The sequence below is a fragment of the Ochotona curzoniae genome, unplaced genomic scaffold (genome assembly GCF_017591425.1).
Source record: "Ochotona curzoniae isolate NIBS_2020 unplaced genomic scaffold, NIBS_Ocur_1.0 contig_291, whole genome shotgun sequence".
NCBI lineage: Eukaryota > Metazoa > Chordata > Mammalia > Lagomorpha > Ochotonidae > Ochotona > Ochotona curzoniae.
The window spans coordinates 3,269,544-3,294,383 of NW_024465649.1; the positions used below are offsets into that span (position 1 = coordinate 3,269,544).

The 24,840-nt window shown below is 42.8% G+C and overlaps 1 protein-coding gene and 1 non-coding gene across 2 annotated transcripts in view; both read right to left on the bottom strand.

Annotated features, from left to right (window-relative positions):
• Positions 1-1,935: 1,935 nt before the first annotated feature.
• Positions 1,936-24,840, bottom strand: part of UBE2U (ubiquitin conjugating enzyme E2 U) — a 50,057-nt gene continuing 27,152 nt past the window's right edge. Inside the window, exons 8-10 of the mRNA XM_040978640.1 lie at positions 18,997-19,078; positions 5,906-5,997; positions 1,936-2,218 (exon numbers count right to left, since the gene is read on the bottom strand). Of these exons, the coding sequence (XP_040834574.1) occupies positions 2,064-2,218; positions 5,906-5,997; positions 18,997-19,078 (329 nt within the window). The 3' untranslated portion in view covers positions 1,936-2,063. The remainder of the gene's footprint in view (positions 2,219-5,905; positions 5,998-18,996; positions 19,079-24,840) is intronic.
• Positions 15,556-15,660, bottom strand: LOC121155398. Its single transcript, XR_005883659.1, has one exon. It is a non-coding gene; the product is annotated as a U6 spliceosomal RNA (small nuclear RNA).

Sequence of the window (24,840 nt, forward strand, 5' to 3'; positions counted from 1 at the left end):
TCAGGAAAAGAAGCTAGAAACCACCACTTTTTGATCCCAAAAGATTGATATGAAATGGGATAAAACAATCTGTGGCAGCTGATATCAAATAAGTAGTTTTTAATTGATTGTCATAGTCTTCTGGGTTGAATTTCTTGGTGATGGCTTTTTATCTGTTGACACACACATATTCTCATTTCTTAAATGTCACCAGATATGAAAGTCAGACTCTGTTGGTATGACCATCTGCAAGGCACTTTTATAAAAAAAAAAAGTTTTATTTATTTGAAAATCAGAATTATTGAGAGAGGGAGAGGCAGAGCGAGGGAAAGAAAGACCGGAGAGATCATTCCTCCACTGGTTTACTGCCCAAATGGCTGCTATGGACAGAGCTGTGCCAGTGTGAAGCCAGGAACCAGAAGCTTCTTCCTGGTCTCTGTCCATATGGGATGCCAGTGTCACAGATGGAGGATTAGCCTGTTATGCCACTCCACCAGCCCAAGCAAGAACGGGATGAAACATTAAGAACACCGTTTTCATTGGCTGTGAAAAGAACACTGCTAATTGTGACCTGACTGGAGTTGGAAGTGGACTTTTGGCTGTGCTTTGCCATTCGCACAAAAGGAATGGAAGAGCTGCTGGTATTCTGTGATTCTGGTTGGTGGTGAAGGTGGAGAACAGAAAAAAACAAAGCATCAGGCACTATCATCCGTTGGGGCACTATTTCGAAACCACTTGAGAAGCTCTGGCAATATTCAGCTAGACAGGGAAGTGCCAAGAGACCACAGAATACATAGCAGAGATTTTTAAAATTGTCCTTGGAAATTCAAATCTCCCTAGAAATAAGGGATCCAGATCTAAGGTCACATAAATGCATTTGTGCTGTTTGTGAGATCTATGCATGTTGATACATAGGTTTCAAAATATTCTGTTGGAAGGCACAGTAATATCCATTGTCACAACAGGTAGTGATTAATAATATTGAATACAGCCCTGAAGCCCCATAATATTAGGTATCCACTGAGTTTTAGCCATATTGAATGCTTTGGGGAGCCTATAAAAATTTAGTGAAGTATAATGAAGCAGAAGTAGATTTTATCATATGGTGGATGTAAATGTGTTGGGAAGTAAATAAATAAGGAGGGCTTGGTGCGATAGCGTAGTAGTTAAAATCCTCGCCTTGAATGTGCTGGGATCCCATATGGTCGTCGGTTCTTATCCTGGCAACCCTGCTTCCCATCCAGCTCCCTGCTTATGGCCTGGGAAAGCAGTTGAGGACGGCCCAAAGTCTTGGGACGCTGCACCCATGTGTGAGAGCCAGCTGAGCTCCTGGCTTCGGATTGTCTCAGCTCCAGCTGTTGCGGCCGCTTGGGGAGTGAACCATCGGATGGAAGATCTTCCTCTCTGTCTCTCCTCCTGTCTATATATCTGCCTTTCCAATAAAAATAAATAAATCTTTAAAAAGAAATAAATAAAGAGAGCAAATGATAGGTTACTCTCAATAAATTTCGTGAATGAGATAGTGTTGGAGTAAAGCTACAGAACAGGAGAGACTCAAGCATTCGCAGGTTGGGGCAGCATGGCAAAGAGGGAGAAAATAAAAAGCTAGAACAATATGGAGAAAGTGAAGGAGAAAACAGCACGTGTTCTGAGGAAAGAGTAGAACATGAATGGACGGGGACATCTTGCACCCTGAATTGGGATAAGGCAAGTACCTGAGAGAATGCAGTTACTCAGAGCGCCCTCTGAGTTAATGGCAGCTTCTGAAGCTTCTCAACGTTCCTGCTTGCACAAACTTGCATCCAACCCACCAACTGTGGGAGGATAACACAGTGGCTGGGACACAGCAAGGAGCAGCTTGAAGTTGGCTAACCTGGTTCCAAGCAAAGACATGTCCCTCCCCCCCCTCCCCCATCTCTCCCCTTCAAAATTCAAAGCAACGAAGTCGCTGGTTTCGACATATTTCTAATTTGTAATTGCAGACTAGCTTGGAAACAACAGAATCCAACTTCCCAGAGCCTGCCAAAGTTACTCCCTGCAGCGGAAATGCGCTTGACATTGCTCAGGTTTTGAGCCCCGGAGTTCTAGGTTTGCTCTTCTAAAGCCTCTGCGTTGAGAGTGTGGGTCCAGGCAACCAGATCTTCTACTTCCTCTTCCCATTCCTCCTCCGTGTCGCTATCAAATGAGGAAGTCTCCGCGACAGAATCACTGCTGCTTTGTGACTCGGAGTAGGTGTCATCTATAGTGAGAAATGTGAAAGACAGAAATGCAATGGGCACCACAGGTAAAACAAAACAAAACAAAACAAAACAAAACAAAACAAAACAAAACACCACCAATGGAAACAGACACATTCCTGAATTTGGCCAGGATGCTGAATTCAGACTGAACACAAATATCTTTTTAAACTTTAGAAATTTTGTATTTTACAATTAACATTGCCATCAATCATCCTTTCTCTTTCACTCGATCTTGTTACTTTAATTAGCTTATTCATTTAACTTGCTTATACTGAGTCCTAGTTGATGTGTCCCTAGCAAAACGTATAGGTATGGATTTTGTCCCTGTGTTAAAATAAGTTACGAAAACACTCATTCCAGCTGCCTCACATTTTGTGTACTCTTATTGGGATGAATCCTGGAAATGTTCCCTTTTAAAATCTATTTGTTAATCTTAAAATAATTTAGTTAACTCTTCAATTTAACTTAACTCAGTTAAAAACTGCTAATGAGTGGGTTCTGGTTGTTGGTTCAATTCCATTCACCTCCGTTATTAGTCTGGGTTCAGTTAAAAATGGAAGTGCTCAGCTAACCCAGGAGTGATGAAGGGATCTGAGGTTAGGTAGGTGTGGGAGGCCCTGGGGGAGAGCGGGTCTGGCAGGCTGCGGCTGAGAACTGGAGAGGCCTGGAGCCTGGTGAATGAATGTCAAGTTGTAAGCCAGGAAGGAGCTCATCAACTGCAAGCAGTGCACACCTGCAGAGTGGGACAAACGTGCTATGTTCCTGGGCTGCGTGTGAAGCTGTCACGTCTGTGAAGTGGGACACTGTGAAAAGTTCTGTGAAACTGCTGTGGCCAGGGAAGCTGCCACACCTGACAGGCGCACCTTCCTGAGTACAATGGTCCCTTCTCTCTCCCCACCCACCCCATGCCGCCTCCTCAGTCTCAGGAGAGTTTTCCTCTTTGGCAGACCTCGACATGCCAACCCTCTCTGCAAAAGAGCAACGCGAAGCTCATTCCTTTCCCAATTGAGTCATACTTCTGTCTGATACCTTGTGCAAGTTCTCTAGTGCCACACAATGAGCAGTCTCAAAATCTTAGCGACATGCAACAATAAGTTTTTGTTTAGGTCACACAGGTGCCCATCAGTTAGGGGTTGACTTCTTTGGCTCAAGAACCGCTGAGAAACTTGGCTGAGGAAGCCTGGCCCTGTGCCTCCGTATCTTTCTCTGTGATCAGAGAAAGCTCAGGCATGCTCTTGTGATGATAGCAGAATGGAAAGGCGATAGCTAAATCATGTAAGTCCTTTCCAAACCTTGAGCTTATCACCGCTGCTAATATTCCACTGATCAAAACAAGCTCCAGCACAAAGTTCAAAGTCATGGGGCAAGGAAGCATATTTTACCCATGCAGGTGGAATAGGAATGAATATTTATGAATGATAATTTATCACAATTGTTAGGTAGTCTCTCCTGAGCAGACACAAAGAACACTCTATCCAGTCTTCAAAGAGGACAAGACTCGGCACTAGGAATCGAGTCGGTTTCTAGACAATTCCCGAGAAGGTTCTCCCTTCAACTTTATCTTTTCCTTCCCACTCATCATTAATTCACTCCTCTTTTGTTCAAAATAGCAGCAGTGCTAAAAGCATCATGACTTTACCTCAGCCTATCCTAACGTGCTCATTTATCCATGAGCACTGAATACTTCTTGCAAGTATTACTCTGGGGTAAATAGGTGTGAGCAGTCCCTCTCTGTAGGGCACCCACGTCTTCTCAATGAGACTGGCAGCAAGTCAACAGGGCGACAATGGTAACAGCATGTGTGGCAGTCAGACTCACAGGTGGGCTCTTGGGATCCCTGTTCACATCTTTGTGGAACCCCTTTCCTTCTGAGAGTGGGTGGGACCTGTGACTTGCTTCTAATCAGCAAGGTGTGGCAAGGGAGTTGGCATTCCCTTGACCATATCATGTAATAAAAGATTCCATTTTGCTATCAGCAAATTCTATGTTACATAGTAATAGGAAACTAATAGGGCACAATATGGCTATAATGGAAGTGCTATGATAACCCACAGAAAAAATTTCCAGAACACCTAAACTGAATCTCAAAGGAAACATAAGTGTTAGAAAATAAACTCAGTGCATCTCTCATAATGTTTTGAAATAATTCAGGACACAATCATGTGTCAGAAGGTCAGTATGGCAGCAACAGAGTAAGGGGAGAATGAGGAGAGATGTTGCTGAAAGACAAGCAGGTATTAGAACATTAAGGACTCTTTATGGGAAAGAGTCTGCATTTTGTCTTGATCAAAATGGAACGCTCAACCACTTGAGCTGGTGAAAGCACATTTTGGTTTGAGCCGTATAGATATGTGGCGAAGCAGGGGTAGACATCGTTGGGATCATTGTCTTAATCAAACACTCTCCGGGTGAGGGTGATGGGAGTGTTGAAAGACAGAGACTGCAGGGAGGAGCAGAGTAGCTGGAGGAGGCAGAGAGGAAGGCTGGGGAAGGCAGCTTATCTTGCAGGGACACTGATGTCTGGAAGAAGGCCCTAGGCTGATGGTTTAGAGGGATCTGCCAGCACAACACAGGAAGACAAATCAATGCTGATCCGAACAAAGGAAGGTTGGGACTGCAGGAGCAGGGTTCATTGAATGAACGACATTGCCTGTGCCCCATAAAGTTTATACTACTTTGCAGATCTCAAAGAATTTTCACATATTTGGAATCATTTAGTCACAAGCACCCTAACATCTTCTATGTCCCATTACTAGCTGAGCAAGAAGGCCCTGAACCCCAGAGGTCCTGGATCTGAACCCAAGTTCCCTGACCCGGAACACATGTATCCGGTGTTCCCTTTGCTGTAGCTGACTTCCACTGCCCTCACCATTACCAGCCCCCACTTGCAAAGTTGTCTGAAATTATTCCAACAAAATGTTCATATTTAAAAGCACACCACATACTAAACTTTAACTACCACCATTCCTTTCTTTCTAGTTATATTGTATGTACCTTTTAACCTACAAGTTTCAGGGCTTGGTCTTGTTAATAATTTCTTTGGGTTGCTTTTTACATTTTAAAACTTATTCTCAAAATATCAAACTGTATTATTAAACCATCAAAGTGTAATGAGCTTGCAAGGGTGAGTAATTCAAGTTTTAAAGCTACAATTCCTATGTCATAAGTTGTCTGAATTGATTTTTTTTAAGATTTATTTTATTTTTATTGGAAAGTCAGATATACAGAGAGGAGGAAAGACAGAGAGCAAGATCCTTTGTTGACCCCCTCCCCAAGAGGTCGCAATAGCTGGAGCTGTGTCGATCCAAAGCCAGGAGTCAAGAGCCTTTTCCGGGTCTCCCACGTGGATGCAGGGTCCCAAGGCTTTAGGCTATCCTTGACCACACTTCCAGGATACAAGCAGGGAACTGGATGGGAAGAGGGGCCACTGGGATTAGAACTTGTGCCTACATGGGGTCTTGGTGCATGCAAAGCGAGGACTTTAGCAACTAGGATACCACACTGGATCCTGAATTGATTTTTTTTTTGAAGAAGAAGAAGAAGAATAATTGAAGTAAAAGGGAAATGTAAGATTTAGGCCTCACATATTCAAACTTATTCTGAGCTGAATATGAATGTTTAATTTATGGTTATGAATAACATTTTAGTTCTACAAGCCAAACCCAAATGGGCAGAATTCAGTTTACCTGGAGTTGGGAGATGCGGTCTTTTCTTTGAGGCACTGACTAGTTCGGTCATTTTATTTTCCCTAGCAAGCCGGGCCTTAATAGCAGCATACCTAGGAGGAGAAAAATAGCAATGACTTCAATTCCCAAATGAGTTTGGAGATGTGTACATCATTCTTAAGAACAATCAACCACATAAGTGAAATGAACCAGAGAAGTGGAACAATGGTCTTTAAACACGGGGCCGTTCTGAATGCTGCCTAGTTTAATAATAAAGTGAGTTTCAAATTTTTTTGCACCAAAACAAATCCATCCTTTAATTGCATTTTTTAAAGATTTATTATTATTATTATTATTATTTTATTATTGGAAAGTCGGATATACAGAGAGGAGAGACAGAGAGGAAGATCTTCCGTCCAATGATTCACTCCCCAAGTGAGCGCAACGGGCCGATGCTATGCCGATCCGAAGCCAGGAGCCTCTTCTGGGTCTCCCACGCGGGTGCAGGGTCCCAAAGCTTTGGGCTGTCCTCGACTGCTTTCCCGGGCCACAGGCAGGGAGCTGGATGGGAAGCGGGGCTGCCGGGATAGAACCGGCACCCATATGGGATCCTGGGCGTGCAAGGCGAGGACCTTAACCACTTGCACCACCGTGCCGGGCCTCTTTAATTGCATTTTTACAAACTTTTTGAAATATCCTGTGTACAGCTAAATTTAACTTGCTAAAATTTTGCATCTATGCATATGAAATGTATGGATTTGTAGGTTTTATTTTATGTACTGTTTTGATTTTGCTATGGCAATAATACTGACACTATTTGTTGGGAGGTGTCTTCTGTTTTGTGAGAGGTTTTGAGGATGTTTGTATTATTTTTTTCATACATATGTAGGAAAATTCTCCAATGAGAACATGTGTTATTTTTATGTGAAGACCCTTAACTGGGAACTCAATGCATTCATTAGATACGGGATTTTCACATTATATATGTCTTTTGAAATAGGGCTTGATATCGTCTTGCAGCATTTTTGTCCATTTCATCTATGAGGAAATGTGTTTTCATTTTTAGAGAAATTTTCATTGAGTATAGAATTCGAGTTTTGACAGTGACTTTCAAGTACTTTTAAAATTTTTACTAGTTATATGTTGACTGCCAGGTTAATGCCATGAAGTCATTATTTCTAAGTTCTTCTTTTACTGTGTTACTCTACATGTAACATTCAGGATTTTTGGTATGATTTCATACTTTTTAAGAATTCTACCTTTGGGGTCAGTGTTGTGGTGTGGTCAGTTAAGCTGCTGCCTGCAGTGGTGGCATCCCAACCCTGGTTTGTCTCTGTCATTCCACTTGTGATCCAGCTGCCTGCTAATACGCCTGGGGAATCAGTGGAGGACAGTCCAAGTGCTTGGTAACCTGCCCCCACGTGGCTGGCACAGAAGAAACTCCTGGTTCATGGCGTTGGTGAGCGATTCAGCACATGGACTATCTCTTACAGGCTCTGTCACTTCCTTTCCCCCCCATAACTCCTTCAAATATATCAATAAGTCTAACAGAGGAATTAAGCTTTATCTCCGAGTTGCAGCAGATTAGTTCCAGGGTGCCTTCGCGTGGTTTCCTTGCACTCACTGAACCTAGTGTACATTTAAGGCTTCATCATGTTTGGGGATTTTTCAGTGCTAAGGATTTCCCCCAGTGTATCTTCTCCCTCTTCTGGGCCAACAATTCACTGCAGCTTACATCACTCCATACCGAGCCGTGTTTCAGTGAGGACTTTTTCTTCTTTTTTTTTATCTTTTCTGTTTTTGTTAATTTATAAGAGTTTGCATTCCCCTTCCCCCGGATCCAGAAAAGAAAAAAAAAAAAAAAGCCCTTGATCTTCATACTTTAATCAACTAGGTAAAAATCGCTAAAAATAAAATTTGAAAAAGAGTTTGTGTTTCTAATTCATGGGACATTTCTTCTGGAGTATCTGATTTTCTGCTCTTCTAGTTCACATATATATTTTTCATTTTTTTTTTAAAGCTTCATCTATTGATTTGAGAGACAGAATGACAGAAAGAGAAAGAGAGAGAGAGATAGCTTCTGTCTGCTGGCTAACTCCCCGCAGGCCTGGCTTGGTATCAGCAGGACGCTGGCTAGCAAGCAGATGAGGTGGAAAGCATCCTGAAGGCAATGAGGGAGTTCCAAGTGGCAGCTCAACTACCATGCCACAGTTCATTTCCTTTATTTAATCTTATTTATAGCTTTTCCGTGGATATTTTATATATTTCCTGTTTCTTCCTCTTTCCATTTCTTTATATTAATGTTTTTGCTATTTCAAGTTTTTATTGTTAAAGATTTATTTATTTTTATGGAAAAGGCAGATTACACAGAGAAGGAGAGACAGAGAGGAAGATCTTCCATTTGCTGGTTCACTCCCCAAGTGGCCATAATGGCCAGAACTGAGCTGATCCGAAGCCAAGAGCTAGGAGTTTCTTCTGGGTCTCCTACATGCGTGCAGGGTCCCAATGCTTTGGGCTGTCCTCGACTGCTTTCCCAGGCCACAAGTAGGGAGCTGGATGGGAAGTGGAGCAGCTGGGACATGAACCAGCGCCCATATGGGATCCTGATTGTGCAAGGTGAGGACTTAGTCACTAGGGTTAAGGTTTTCTTTATTTTTATGGATCCACTTATATTGATTTTTTCCCTTTGGCAATGAGTCATATTATCTCACTTATTTTCTTACCTGGCAATTTAAATTTAAAAAATTATATATTTGAAAAGCAAATGCCCACACTAGTTAGTGTGGGAGCCGGCAATGTAATTCATGTGTACATGTGGCAGGATCCCAATTACATGCCACATTAGCATGACAGTGGGGTCAGGAGCTATAGCTGAGAATTGAATCCAGGTATTTCACTGTGGGACATAATCATATCAACCACTAGTGCAATTGCCTGTTCCCCAAACTGATGATTTAATAAAAACAGGTTTATTCATTCATTTGAACAGCAGAAGGACAGAGAGGAAGAGATGGCGAGAGATCTTCCAACAGCCGGCTCACTCCCCAAATAGTTTTGACATCTAGATGAGTCGGGCTGAAGTCAGGAGCCACTAACACCTGCAGTACTTGGGCCATCTTTCACTGCTGTCCTAGGCACATTGGCAGGGAGAGGGATGGGAAGCCAAGCAGCTGTGATCCAATGGGTGCTTGATATGGATTACCAAATGCCAGCTTCACGAGCAGCGGCTTAAGCTGCTGAGCTACATGTTGGCTCCCAGACTGATGGTACTTGATGGGATTCAGGCCCTGTAAGTTTTATGCTCCTGGGTTTTGAGCTTGGCTATATTCCTTTAAATATGGCTACTCTTTGTTCTGCCATTCAGTTCAGCATCTCTCAACTAATTTGAAACTTTCAAGACAATATTTTTAAGCTTTCTTATGGATTTGAGACAGACTTTATCCTGGAGCCAATGTGGCCCCGCTACTAAAGCATGATCCCTCTGAAACTGCTCCTCTCCACCCTTGAATTACGAGGTCTCCCCATTCTGGCTAGCTGGAACACAAAGTATTTGCATCACTATAAACCTTCGTGTCAGCCTGTAAAAAGGTCGTTAGGATATTCTTTACTTCAGGGCAAATGTGACTTTAGCAAACAACATGATCGATTTAATTCTGCTCTTACCTGCTCAGTGACCTTTGTCATCACTAAGTGGGTCCCAGCGTGGTAGCTTAGCGGTTAAAGTCCTCGCTCTGCATGCACCAGAATCCCATATGGGTGCTGGTTCATATTCTGGCTGTTTCACTTCCCATCCAGCTCCCTGCTTGTGGCTTGGGAAAGCAGTCAAGGACGGCCCAAAGCCTTGGGACCCTGTACCCATGTGGGAGACCCAGAAGAAGTTCCTGGATCCTGGCTTCAGATGAGCACAGTGCTGGCCATTGAGGCCAGCTGGGGAATGAACCAGCAGATGGAAAATCTTTCTGTGTCTCCTTCTCTCTGTAAATCAAACTTTCCAATTAAAAAAAATAAATCTTAAAACTATAGAAGTATGGTTATTCCCTTATTTATTCAACCCTTTATTTATCTTTATGAAGGCACTTTACAAAGTTTAAAGAGCCTGGCATGGTAGGACTAAAGTCCACGCCTTGCACGTGCTGCAAACCCATACGAGCGCTGGTTCATGTCCCAGCTACCCTGCTTCCCATCCAGCTTGTGGCCTGGGAAAGCAGTTGAGGACGACCCAAAGAATTGGAATCCTGCATCCACATGGGGACCCGGGAGAAGCTCCTGGTTTCGGATCAGCTCAGCTCTGGCCATTGTGGCCCTTGGAGAGTGAATCAGAGGATGGAATATCTTTCTCTCTGTATATCTGACTTCCCAATAAAAAAGCCCCCAAAACCTTAAAAAAAAAAAAAAACAAGAAAATGTGTATCAGGAAGAAGGTCTCTTTCTTTCTTTTCTTTTTCTCTTCCTTTCTTTCTTTTTCTTTTTCTCTTCCTTTCTTTCTTTTTCTTTTTCTCTTCCTTTCTTTCTTTTTCTTTTTCTCTTCCTTTCTTTCTTTTTCTTTTTCTCTTTCTTTCTTTCTTTCTTTCTTTCTTTCTCAGCAAAGTGAATATAAAGAGAGATCTTCTATCCATTGGTTCATTCCATAGCTATCCACAATATCCTGCGATGCAGCAGGCCACAGTAACTCCTTTGCAGGTAGTGGGAACCAAGCACTTGAGCTATCAGCTGCTGTCCCCCAGAGTGTGTGCATCAGCAGGAAGCTGGGGTAGATGTGCAGGTGAAATTCAAAGTCAGCCATTTGGATACAGGATGTGGGAGTCCCGAGTGCTGGCCAACCTCCTGTGCCACAACATCTACCCTATACATGTACTTAAATTCCATTGTTCAATGAGCCTTTTAAAGAATTCCTTACTATAATTGAAAAAAGTTATAAAAAATAAAAATGGTTTGAATCACTATAAAAAGTGAATTAAGTTACCATGGAGCAAAAGGCCGTAATTATTCAATTTAAATACAAGATAAAACCCCTATTACCTGTTATTTTAAATTCCTGCATAATTTTGTTGTTACTGTAAATTTCCAAATGTTCTCAAAAACTGCTTTACATGCAAATGTATCTTTTCCTTGGCACCTCTCTTTTAAATTTATGTGTCAGGAAGAGAGAGACAGAGAAAGAGAGAGAGAGAAGCTTCCATCCTGTGGTTCACTGCCCCAGTAGTTAGCTGGCCAGGCTGAACCCAGGAGCTGGGAACTCCATCCAGGTTTTCCCCATTGGTAGTACAGCTCCAAGTGCCTGGACCATCTTTAGCTGCTTCCCAGGTCTGTTAGAAGGGAGCTCCACTGGACATGAAGGTAGCAGTTTAATATACAGTCCCCCATGCTGGCCCCTGGTGACATGTTGTAAGCAAACGTCTTGGCCCCTTTTTTTACTCCTCTTGATAAAGCACAAGCATGTATGCCTCCCCCTCACTCCCGCTCAGGGCAGAGTATGAGCAGCACCAAAGTCAGTCTGAGTTTTCTACTTCTTCGCTCAAGTTCAGGGCAGGAAGGATTAAGGAAAAAGGGAAGAGAGATTGACAGTGATGGAGGGAGGGGTCTCTTAAAATGGAGGAGTCTAACCAAAAATGCGATTTTCATAGGGAAAATAAATATTCCATATGTGCTTTTGGCCCACAGTAGAACTGTTTTTCAGGAGAAAGGAAGGTGGGGAGTGATCTTAAAATGCAGGAGCTTCTGCTCGATTCTGTACTATAGTCAGAATTCTGTAGTAAATCTTTAGGGCTACGTCCTTTTAAAATAATTATCTGAAGTGCAGAGAGACGGAACGAGGTGGACAGAGCCCGCCCATCCACTGGGTCAAATGGCCACAGCAGCGAGGGCTGGACGCGGCTGAAGCCAGAAGCCTGCGACTCTGACTCTTGTCTGAGGGACAGGAATGTGACTGCTCGCGCCCTCGCTGCTGCTTCACCGGGTAGGCATTGATCACAAGCTGGCATCTGAAGCAGAGCCAGGACTCAGACTTACACTCTGATCCCAGACGCACGCATCCCAGGCAGTGTCCTAACAGCCGAAAGTCATGCCCGCTCCTAGGGCTAAATTGCGAGAGACCAAGTATATTCAAAAGAGGAGCCCCATAAAAGGTGTAAAATTCCTAAGAGTTGGAGGAGTTCGGTGTGGCCGGAGTCTCCGTGCCTGGCTGGCTAGGGCTTGCATTTCAGCTATGATGCGAAGTATGTTAACTTAGGACACTCTATTTTAAAAAGCTGTTTCTTTATACATTCTCCTTCTCCCTCTCCGTCTCCTTCTTCTTCAGAGAGGAAAAGAGGCAGTGAGGAAGATCTTCCATTCATTGATTCATTCCCTAAGTGGCCGTGACAACCAGAGCTGAGCTAATCCGAAGCCAGAAGCCTGGAGCTTCTTCCAGGTCTCCCAGTGAGTGCAGGGTCCCAAGGCTTTGGACCGTCCTTGACCGCTTTCCCAGGCCACAAGCAGGGAGCTGGGTGGGAAATGGGGTCATCAGGATTAGAACCAGCGCCCATATGGGATCCTGATTGTGCAAGGTGAGGACTTCAGCCACTAGGCTACAGCACTGGTCCCTCTATACACATTCTTAATAAAACAGATATCATTTCTCATTTTAGTTTTCTAGACAAATGTAGAAGCACCAGGCAGGAGTTAAATAAAATCCATGAAAATCTGGAATGATTGGATATTGAAACATGTTCCATGGAAGCAAGGAGGATTGGAGCTGTTTGAGCACTTAAAAAATCCGCAATGTACTGCCTCTAAAAGCATCCAAAGAGAGACTAAGCACTTTTCAAAAAAAAGGGTATTGCTTAAAAAGGGATTTTCCCCCCTTCAGTTGTATTTCCCCCCCCATGTTTGTATTTTCAAATGTAAGCAAAGTCCATTGTAATGTCAATTCTCTCGCTAACCACAAGGTGGCAATCAAGGTCTTATCTTTGGGGAATAAACTAGCCTGTTCACGAAAAAGCGCATTGAACATGTAACTAAGTAAATCTATAAAAACTATGTTTAAATTCAATAACCCAGACAGAATAACACAAACACACAATCAACGAATGTACTCAGCAGGAAGGTTTTCTACACACGGGGAGGAAAGGAACGCCAGTGTGCTAACAGGAATGGAACTTGCTTTAGTGAATTAAAACACCTGCTTACAGAAACCAAACAGTAAAGAAACTTTAAAACAGTGTGTTAATCCCTTAGTAGATAGAAGAGCTAAGTTCAGAGTGTATTTTGTAAGTACTAAACATTTTTATTTTTGTGTCGGGTATAATACAGATGTTAATATATTAAAAAAAAAAAAAGAGAAAGAAGAAGAAAAAGGACAAAGGAACAATAAAATATGCTGTTGGGGCCAGCTGTGGCATATTGGGTTAAGCCACCACCTGCAGTGCTATAACCCCTTATGGGTGCTGGTTTGTGTCTTGGCTGATCCACCAATCCCTGCTGATGTGCCTGGGAAAGCAACATAAGAAGGCCCAAGTGGGACCCTCCACCCACGTGGCTGAACAGGAAGACACTCCCAGTTCCTGGTCCCTGGCTTAGGCCTGGTTCACTTATGGCTGTTGTGGTCATTTGGGAAAAGTGAACCAGCAGGTAGAAGACCTCAATAAATAAGTCTTTTAAAAAATCTTTACTGTTGATGGAAAAAAAAAAACTTTCTAAAAGGGAGATTTGATTTGTTCTTGCAATTGGGCCTATGCAGAAATATGGCCTATTTCAACATTTACCTGAAAAAAATTAAGTTTTTAATACGCATCACTTGAATTTCAGATAACACTTGTTGTTTATCAGTAACCTCACACACACACTGGATGCTCCCTCTGTGCCTCAGTTTCTCTCACGGGTCAACTGGAGATGGTATCTAACCCCGCCCTTATCGCACTTCTGTGAGGCATTTTGGGGTGGTGCCAAGTTAACATGGCAAGAGGGTGAGCCGTGCTGGGAACTTGTCTTGAAGCGGAGGTGGCAGACAAGCCACGCAGGCTGACCTGTGGCTTTGGTGGAGTCCGGGGCCTCTCACCTCCCCAGGGTGGCCGACGTTGTGTCAGGAAGGAAGGGAGAGTGCTTCTTACTAAAGGTACCAGGCATGTTGGTCCCTGCTTCTCTACACCTTCCATTCTAAGAGCACATGAGGCTACCAGGCTTCGAAACTGCGGGTTAGACTACCTGCTCACCAGACAGGAAAGGCTCAGATTACCGGCACCGATTACTCCTTCATCATGTTAGGTACAGAGTAACACACGTCTTTTTTTTGTTGTTGTTTTTTTTAAGATTTATTTTATTTTTTTTTTTTATTGCAAAGTCAGATATACAGAGAGGAAGAGAGACAGAGAGGAAGATCTTCCATCTGATGATTCACTCCCCAAGTGCCCACAACGGCTTGAGCTGCACCATCTGAAGCCAAGAGCCAGGAGCTTTTTCTGGGTCTTCCATGCACGTTCAGGGTCCCAAGGCTTTGGGCCGTCCTTAATTGCCCTCCCAGGCCACAAGCACGGAGCTGTATGGGAAGCGGGACCGCTGGGACACAAACCGACGACCTTATGGGATCCCGGTGCATGCAAGGTGAGGACTTTAGTCACTAGGCTACCTCACTGGGTCCAGGATACATAGTTTTATGCATGCATAACATGAATACTCAAAATAACAGATTTCATTGCCTTCTGATTTTTATCTTTTACTATTTCTCTAGAGAAAAATACAAGCTACTGATTAGATTTTTGACCTGTTGTTTCCCATGTTTTGGTGGAAATAAGCATTTGGCTGAATAACCAAGATAGTCAAGACAATTGAAAAGAAAAAGGTCTTCAGAAATGAACACCTCACGAAATGATTGATCACTGAATATTTATGGACTGCTTGAAATGATAATTGGCTTCTATTAATAGTAACTAAAACATGTGTAAAATTCAAGTATTTGCATAAAATATTCAAGACTGTCATTTGTACTTGCAGTTTTCCATCACTGTTCATGACGGTCTCGGAGAACTCAAGGCACAATCCCTGCATTGGAACACACCTTCATACAAGTGTACATCTCAGGGTAAATTTCCAAAAATCAACTGCCTTTGCCTTCAGTCTTAATTTACACGTGAGCAAGTGTGCATCTTTGCTTGGTGTTTGCCAGGCACCAGCGATTGCCTCTGCCTCCGTCCCTCTCCACAAATAGAGGCACTGCTACCCCACAGGTGCTGAAAATCAGGAAGGAGAACGGACAAGTGGCTACGTCTGAGCATGTCAGCGGCTGCGTCTCCAGGACAGGGTGGAGCTGGCTCATCGTGCCAGGCAGACGGCGCGGGGTGGAGCCGGGAAGGGAAAGCAAGCAAAGGCACAATGGGACTAAAGGGCACGTGGTCGTGGTTGGTGTTTCCTGACCGGCGAATGAGCACTTTGTGGTTTTTTCAGGTCTCCATCAGAGATGATTGAGAATTCTCTCGAAGGCTGTCAGGCATGAGGTGCACCTGACCTCTTGCTCAGGGATACTTGAATGTTCATGGCCATCAGCTTGAGTGTTACCTACGTATTCTCGTTTTTGACAGGCAGAGAGGCAGAGGGGTCTCCCAGCTCACTTTTAACTTAGTCCAAACCTTAATTCTATCCCAGAGGACAGCAACACTACACGAATGAAAGCATCCGTTTGCATTTTCTTTTCGTGTGTGTGGGACTAGGTATTTTTGTTTTGTGTGTGTGTGATCCTTGTGCAGGGGCCATGCTAATCTTCTCTGTATTGTTCCAATGTTAGCGCATGTGTTGCCAAAGTGAGCTTTTTCATAGATGTTTATGTAAAGGTGTAAGGTGTGACTCAAACACCGGCCTTGAAGACCCCTGCTGTTTCAGACCATTTTAAATATCTGCTGCCCCCAGGTCTGGGCTTCCTTAAGATTCGGGTGCCCTTTAGGTTTAAATTTCCTGGTCAGCCAATCTGCTGTAACTTCCTAACCCCGTTCCCGCCAATCCGCTGTAACCTCGTGGTGGCGCTGTGCCTGCGGGCTCTCTCCATCAATTCCTGGCGGCCTCTCCCCTTAGTCTTCACCCTCTGCCACCTACCAATCCCCTACAGCCCCAACTGTCCTACCCCCCATCCCTCCTGGCCTCGTGATCCTCGTCCCAGCCATAAGGTGCCCTTCTCACTCTCCCCTCTCCCGCTTCCCTTGGCGCCCTCGGCTGGTACTACAGCAGGAGACACATCTCCCTGTCTCTGCCTCCGTTCCCATCCCTGTGGCCAGCATCCTTGCTGGAATAAAACCTCCTGTGTAGCTCGCTGGGTCTGGCGTATCGCCTTGTGGCAACAAACCAAAAAGAGCTAATATCAAAAAGAGCTAATGTCAAAATATCGAACAGAAGGGAACAAATCTCCTGTATTTTACATATACAGCTTTTAGAGCATAACTACTTTTCATTTTTTTCTCCTTCCCTCCCTCTTTTGCACCCTCTCTCTTCCTCCCTTTCTCTTTTGAATTTTTACGATACAATTTCAACTTATTTTATAACCACAAGCTTATGCCTCCACTAAATAAGAGTTGATTTTCAAGTGCGTGCTAACAGTGGAGGGTGGCACTATGAGGTCTTGTAGCGGTATGGTTTGCTGCGGATTTTGTTCTCCCAAAGGGTCGTGGGTTGGAAACTTGACCCCCAGGTGATGCTACCGCAAGATGCTGTGGACTGATAAAAGTGGGCGGTAGTGAAAGATCTTTGGGTCAGCTGGCGTGGTCATCTCTGCTCCTGATTTAAGAAGTTATCACGCGCCTGCTTCCTCCATTGCACCTGTAACATGAGCGCTTGCGTTGTACTACTTGGACTTTGCAAAACTGTGAGCTGAATGTGCCTCTTCATGAGCAGCCCCTGACAGCTGGCTAATATGTGCAGTGAGAACGTAAGATCAGTCACTGATGTGCAGAGATGGTTGACCATTTTCTACTCGAGTCTCTGTGAACTGAACTCTCTATCACACTTTATGCATTTCAGTGATGCAAGACTTCTTGGTGATTATCTGAAAATAAGTTGAATTTCACCATTCTTCATGTCTCTATTATGCTTTTTCATGTTTATATATTCAGCATTCATGCCACATTAAAATTAGATACGTGGCACTTAGTTTTGAAATTTTGAAGACTATTCTAAAATCAATACGAAACTTACAAACAGCAAGTACCATTTGATCTAGGTAATATATTCTCATCAACCACCAGATGGCATAAGGCGTGAGGATTTTATTCTGACAGGATCACGACGCGCATGATAATTTGACCTACAAGTTCAAAATAATGTATTTGGGAAAATGTCTGAGCTCTCAGGCAGTTTACGACGGTTTTAGCCATATGCAGAAGTGGGTGAGTTGAAAATGACATGGTCCTCCTTTCCCTACATCTCTGGGTTCTGTGTGATGTTGGCATTACACAATGAATCAATGATCAAACAAATAAAAAAGCAGGTCTGTTAAAGGAAATCAAACAGGAAGTCATGTCAAAGCAAAATTCACCTCGTTTTCTAAGTGAGTTTCTACAACTCTATGAGAAACTTGAAACGTGCTTTCAAAAAAAGAATGAAAACATGCTTGTACTCCTTCAGATTCTTAATAAAAACTTTTCTACTGCCTGTAATTTATCTTGAAAGCTGAAAAGCATCTAATCAGAAAGGTTTTTTTTTTCTCTACGTGGACTTGAAGGAAGTTATTGCAGAAGTCAATTGAAGAAAGTTTAACTTAAAATCCAATCCATACTATCATGCTAACGGCAGGAAAATTTAAAAGGATTTTAAGATCTTCATTCCCTATGCAAATTCAAAATAAGACATGCTTTTTCTATTAATCCTGGATTTCATTCTTGAAGAGAGAGCACATTACTAACAATAAGTTAGAGTTAAAAAAAAATAGGGGAGGGCCTGGCACCGTGGCCTAGCAGCTAAAGTCTTCCCCTTGCATGCGCCAGGATCCCATATGGGTGCTGGTTCTAATCCCAGCAGCCCTGCTTCCCATCCAGCTCCCTGCTTGTGGCCTGGGAAAGCAGTCAAGGACGGCCCAAAGCCATTGGACCCTGCACCCGTGTGGGAGACCCAGAAGAGCTCCTGGCTCCTGGTTTCAGATTGGCACAGCACCGTCTGTTGCAGTCACTTGGGGAGTGAATCATCGAATGGAAGATATTTCTCTCTGTCTCTCCTCCTCTCTGTACATCTGATGTTGTGATAAAAATAAATAAATCTTCAAAAAAATAGGGGAATGCAGCAGTTGGCATCTTTAATTCCCCTAGGTTTAAGGAATCATCATGTTCACCCAGTAGTGATTAAGGTCCCCCTCTTCATTTGGCCCAACACTTAATGATTTCTAACGATAATATTTAAATTTTTTTTTCTGGGCCCAGCATGGTAGCCTAGTAGCAAATGTTCTTGCCTTGCATTTACCACGATCACACACAAATGTAGGTTAGTATCTTAGGTGCTCTACTTCCCCTTCAGTTCCCTTCTTGTGGCCTGGGAAAGCAGTGGAGGACGGCCCAGAGCCCTGGGCTCCTGCACCCACATGGGAGAACGAGCTCCCGGCTCCTGGCTTTGGATCAGCTCAGCTCCGGCCGGCTGTTGTGACTTCTTGGGGAGTGAACCGGTGGACGGAAGATCTTTCTTTCTGTCTTTCCTTCTCTCTATAAATCTACCTTTCTGGTAAAAATAAATAAATCTTTAAAATGCTTTTTCCTGTGCACCTCCTTGATAGACTTACTATATTTTGTAAATCTGTACAAGGAGAAAACGATGCAGAAGGATGAGAAGGACGGAAAGCTAACCGCTGACACACAGACGGTTTTGTGTTTCAATCCTTATGTCATGGACTGGGGCAACAGGGAACCGATGGGCGTGAGAGAGCTAACGGGGAGGGCATTTGACATTGAGTTCGTTGGGGTTCATGACCTAGATCTATCTTCAGCAGCCATGGTGTTTCCCACCCGAGATCACATGAAAGGAAAAACTCACAGCTCCCTTCTCCCTGTGCTTAGGAGTAGAAAATGGCAACACTGGTGATTTCTCTTGAGGATTCAGTAAATGGCAGAAATAGAATAATGGCCATTTCAAGTGAATGAGATCATCCATTGAAGGCACTTAAAATTTCTTACTTGAATTTCCATTCTTCAGGATATTGTAGTTCGCGTTTCTTCCATTTATAATACTGTCCGATGAAACTTGTATCTTCAAGCACTGAAATCAGAGCATTCGAAAAAAAGTTGTGCACACATTAGCAATAGTTAAAAGTGGAAAATAACTCAGTTCACGTTGTGTTGGTATGTGACAATAAGACACATTATATGGTTCACGTCATGCCGCAGTGCTTAGAAACTTTCCAAAGTTCTTCCTTTTATTGGGCCTTTGGAAGATGCTGTTTGAAATAAGTAGATGGTGTCTTGAAAATTGTTTTTACTATAATGACATTTGTTTATACATCATTTATGTTGTTAAATAAAATTGGTAGGAGGTCATTGTTTTGACTGTGCTCTTTCCTAAGCCCCCAAAGGCCAAACCAAAATGGAGTCATTTACCCTATGTGCCTTGAAACCAAGCTGAAACTTTCAAGGAAACAGATAAGTTTTTCTTAAGAAATTCATAGCAGCCAATTATTAGAAGGGACCCTGGAAATCTGAACCAACATGAGAAGGAAGTCCCTTCTGGTTTCCTGGTTGTAAGGTAAGTAGTGTGAAACATCCTAATGCGAACGGATCCATTTTTCCACTTATTCTGCGTCCTTGTTCCCATTCTTCATGCCCTGTGCAAGCATCTGCTTAGCCGTGGCCTCTGGAACAAGGACCTGTTCTTTAGGTGACATGCCAGCTACCTGAACCATGAACCACTAATAAAAAAACAACTAGATTTTTCAACTTGTTGAAATTTTGTGTTTTTTTTTAAACAATCATGATAAATTATCAAAAATAACCCATAAAGAAATCACAGACATCATAGTTTAAGAAGTTCATACTTGAAGTAGAAAAATAATAATTTTGGGTCAGCACCAAGGGGCATGTGCAGCTGCTGTCTGCAGCACCAACATTGTATATGGACGCTGGTTCAAGTTCCAGCTGCTTCACTTCCCTATCCAGCTCGCAGCTGATGTGCCTGGGGAAACAGCAGAGAATGGTCCAAATGTCTGTGCTTGAGCCCCTGCACCCACATGGGAAACCTGGGGAAGGCTCCTGAATTCAAGTTGTCCTAGAACTAGCAGATGGAAGATCTTTCTTTTCCCCTCTCTCCTCTCTATCTCTCTTTCTGCCTTTCAAATAGATAAACAAATCCTTAAGAAAAAAAGAAAAAGCAAGCTGGAAGAGACGTCACAGATTTTTAAAAATGTATCTTTGTCTACTTGAAAATCAGAAAGAAAGAGAATCTTTTACTCACTAATTCACTTCCCATAATGTGCACAGCAACCAGGACTTTCCATACAGTTCTCCCAAATGATGGAAGCCATCATTTGCTGCATCCCAGGAGGCAGTGGCAGAAAGTGGGATTGGAGTGGAGCAGCCTCAACTCAGGCTGGCTCTCCATTATGGAGTGCAATTGTTCCAAGCAGTGGACTTACCCACTGTTACAGAAGGCAAGCCCTGAAATTACAGATGGTAGAATCTTAACAGATGAGCATCCTGGCTCTGAATTAACTCTTTGTCAACACACAGAAAATGCTTCACCTTGTGTTTGGGAAACTGCCTGTCCCACTGGTGGGTAACAAGGGCTACAACATCCTTCCTTAGTCTTCATGATTCATAATTTTACTGCTCTTAGTTCTGACTCAAGGAACAAAACTGAGTGATCTCTCCCTGCTCCGGCAGGTGAGAGCCCTCTGCCAATACTGGATTAGAAGGCATCTCTCAGGAGAGAGCTAAGATCCTTCACCTTCTTGTTAGGATGTGATTTTCTAAGAGACTTAAACATCTCTGCTGTCCTGGGGTGAACCTTGTTGGTGTGTTCAGAACCAGACTGGGGCTTGTTTTATTTTGAAAACCAGACACAAGAATGACTTACTATCTTCCTTGACCTGTGTACTAACTACACTACTGTTAATTCAAATTGGCATTAGTATTTTCTGGAAATCATATAATTATAAACCTTTTGTCATCAAAGTCATGTAAGATTTTTGGAAAACATGCCATGATTAAGGCATTGTTAATGTTTATCTGACATGTTGTTAAGTCAGATCACACTCCCACAAATACTTACCTCCCTCTAACCCTTGTCATTCATTGTGCTGTTTACAGTCTTGAACTACTTAACCAACTAGATGCTCTCCATTAGTCTTGTGCTCTCCGGGCTCACTTTAACAGTCATTAACTTATTCTTTCACCTTAGCTTGATGGCATTTGCCATTGATAGAAAAAAAGACCTACCTAATATCTTTTCTTCTTTTATTAATAGGACTTGATTTTCACCAGCAATATTTCTATCTACTCTTTATTTTGTTGTTTCAAGTATACACAAGAATGCATATGTGTACACGCTTATTGATTTTAGAATTTTATCATATATACATATATATATATATTCTGCCCTTTCATTAAAGAAACAAACCTTAGCTTCCCAGAGTTCTTATCAAAGGCTCATTATTTATTTCAGGTGATTAGTAATAGCTACCAGTAATAGAATTCTTGCCATTTTCTGGACACATGTAAAGTAGATATCCACTCTACTAATAAGCAAAGAAAGAAAGATTACATGCTCTCATTGGGAATTTTCATGACTTGCAGTCAAAATTTAACCTTTTACAAATGCGATTTTTCTTTTTGAGACTTCAGTTCAAGGATAATTCATATCTTTTCTTAAACTGTTTTGCAATTGCCTTCCTTACACTTTATGTTGGGATAGGGAGGACAGTCCCTTCCCATCATTACAAAGCCCCAATGATGTGTCACTCTTCCTGAATAGTCCCATTAATTTTATATCATTAACTCATCTTGCTGTCTTGCTTTCTTTACAATCATGAAAATGCCATGGGACTTTGTACAAACTTTGTACAAATACTTCTCAAATTCTATCCCTTTACGTTTTCCACTCATCTGCCTCCTACCAACTGCCTATAAACTCTTTAAAAAGCTTATCACAACATGTATTTTTTTGTCTCCAGCACTCGGCCAACTGTCTAGACAGAGAAGATGGTCAGCAAACAATGCTGATTGTGGGGGAATAATGAAGACAGAGAGAGAGCAGAGAAAGAATGAAACTTTAACTATAACTTCTGAAAGTTCTAATTCTTTTATCATTATTGTATTTTGTTTCTGTGGTCACTTTGTAATCTGAAAGATTTTGTAGGGGGAAAGCTCCCTCTTGTCTCCATAATATAATTCTCCTTCCCTGTAGTTTCTTCTGAGGATTGCTGGATCTCACTGGACCCATACTATTTTTTTTTTTACTGTGACACACTTCCTGTCCAATGCTGGTAGAAATTGACCTGAGAGTTTATTGCCCATTGCTGTTTGTTACTTGCAATGGAATACACCAGCACTAACTTGTCTCAGCAGCTTTTATTTGCACACATTTGGTCTCATATTGATCACAGGGTCACTTAGAGGTAGATTATCTTGTCAGTAGACTTTGGTAGCTAACTTAAACTCACTTATCTGTGTGTGCAAAACTAGTACAAGGCTAAGGAATTCTTGACTTCTGACATCACACTCTTCCCACTGGAGCCTTCCCAACCTTGGCTGCACATTGTCGTCACCTGGAGAGCTTTAAAAACTACCAGTGCCTGGTTCTATTCCCAGGGATCCTGATGTAATTGGCCTGGGGCATGCCCCTTCTATTGGAATTTTTACAAGCACCTCAGGTGGTTCTGATGAGCAGTGGACTATGAACCACTGCATTGGAACCAGGTGATACCGCTTCTTGCATCTCAATATGTTTCAGAGAGACTTGTCTTTATTGCTGGCTCAAAGACTCAAAGAAGGAAAGTTTCCTGGGGTGAAAGCAAGCATCCCCACGATGCTTCAGGCTGTTGGCTCTGCCTTGATGACAGCAAGCAAACATCAGGAAGCCTGTGCTCTGTGTTCCTGTGTACACTGGTCTGGAGGAATGCTCTGCATAAACATTTCCTTATGGGGATCATATTCTGTCGTTAAGGCACTATTGCCCACAACCATATGTATCCATTTGTTTTTTGCCAATCCTTTTACTTGCCATTTTGTAGTGATGGGCAGAGAACATTGGTGCATTTTTCCCATATCATTGCCTTGGTTAAGAACCAAAGCTTGTAACTACTGGAAAATTTACTGCACACATGTCAGAGTCTGAACTTAACCATTTTATCGTGCAGCGATAATTTTGCTGTGATATGGATGGAGTCAGGCTAGTATGATAGAAGAAGCAGCAAAGTCAGGACCTGGTTTAAGTCTGAACCACAGCCCACTCAGTGAGGAAAAGCCACATTTATGGAGCACTTACTTGCTGAGTACTTCCTTCCTCTGTGTTTATTCTCATTTTACAATGGAAGGACTTGGATGAGGCGAGGTTAAGCAACTTACGGCTGGCAACGGACAGAGCCAGGACCAACCCTTGATAGTTCCAGGACTCACCGTTTCTCCAACGTGGCAGTCTCCCTCACACGTGAGAGGTAAAATTCCCTCCAGTTTGCCTTGGGTACGCTGCTTGGTTTTTACCTGTCTTGTTTTTCTCATTTGTAAAACGGGGTAAATAATTCTAATGCCTAAGCTCCTAGGGTTAGTATACTACCATACATGACATGTATTAAATATTCATGAAACAATCAAATCAACGCTCAAATCAATGAATATAAGATTCCTGGATTGGGATGATTTTCATAACATTGTATGTTTGAGTGTGCTCTGTGAACTGCATGTTAAAGGAACAAGCTTAGTATTCTGGCATCCAAGCCTAAGGAAACATTTGTGGCACAAAGGTATGGGAAAGAGTTAATCCTACAAATCAAAACGTTATTACTCATCCTGAAGAACGACGCTCTTAAAGTATGCCCAAAAGCCAGTGCGGTGGAGCGCATCGGTAGTCCCAGCTACTCAGGAGGCTGAGGCGGGAGGGTCGCTGAAGGCCAGTGCAGGAGGGTCACTGGGCTGCAGTGCGCTATGCCCAGCGGGTGTCCACACTAAACTCGGCATTAATGTAGTGACCTCCCAGGAGCAGGGGACCACTGGGTTGCCTGAGGAGGAGTGAAGCGGCCCAGGTCTGAAACAGAGCAGGTCAAAATATGTCCAAAAGCTCACTGCTCTTTGCAGTGAGATATATGTAACTGTAGAAAATGAAGCTAGTAGGGGTTTCCCTTTTATTTCTCAGTTGCTGTAGAAGTATTCTGTGATCTAAAAGCTTCATGTTTATTATTGCCAGGAAATTAGGCCATTAAAAAAAGATAGCATTGGATCACATCCAGATGAACTATCAAAAGACAAAATGTCCAGCAGCACATGTGAGGTTTACATTTAATTGTTTTTTAATTAAGTGCTGGTTATTATTGGAGGAAAGCTAGCGGAACAGTCTTAGAACAATTCCACAGGGGAAGAAGAGGCAGGGTGATTGTGAAATCTTGCACCAAGTGTTACATTCAAATCTTAGAAATTCTTCTGGGCTAAAGATAAGGTTACCAGCTATTGCTTTTACAAAGGGGGCTGCATTACACACTAGCATAGTGGCAGATGTGGAAAGAAGAAGATGAAAAAGTTTGAAGAAGGAATTGTTGTCAGTGGCGCCTCAATATCTTCGTTGGCTTTTTCAATCATTTTTTATTTCAAAGCAATCATTTCCAAATCTCCTTAAGCTTTGGCACGTGCTTCTATTACTTCACTCTCTAGCAGTTTGGGATATCCAAGTGGCCCTGTGCATTTCCATGATACTCTAGACAGCAGCATTCTATAACCATCTCTTTGCTGTTTGGTTGGAGGATTCTGACTTTGGGTCATTCCTTAGTGAATGCCAGTTAACGTTACGAGCCGCCACATTTGTAGGGTTAAGGGTCATCA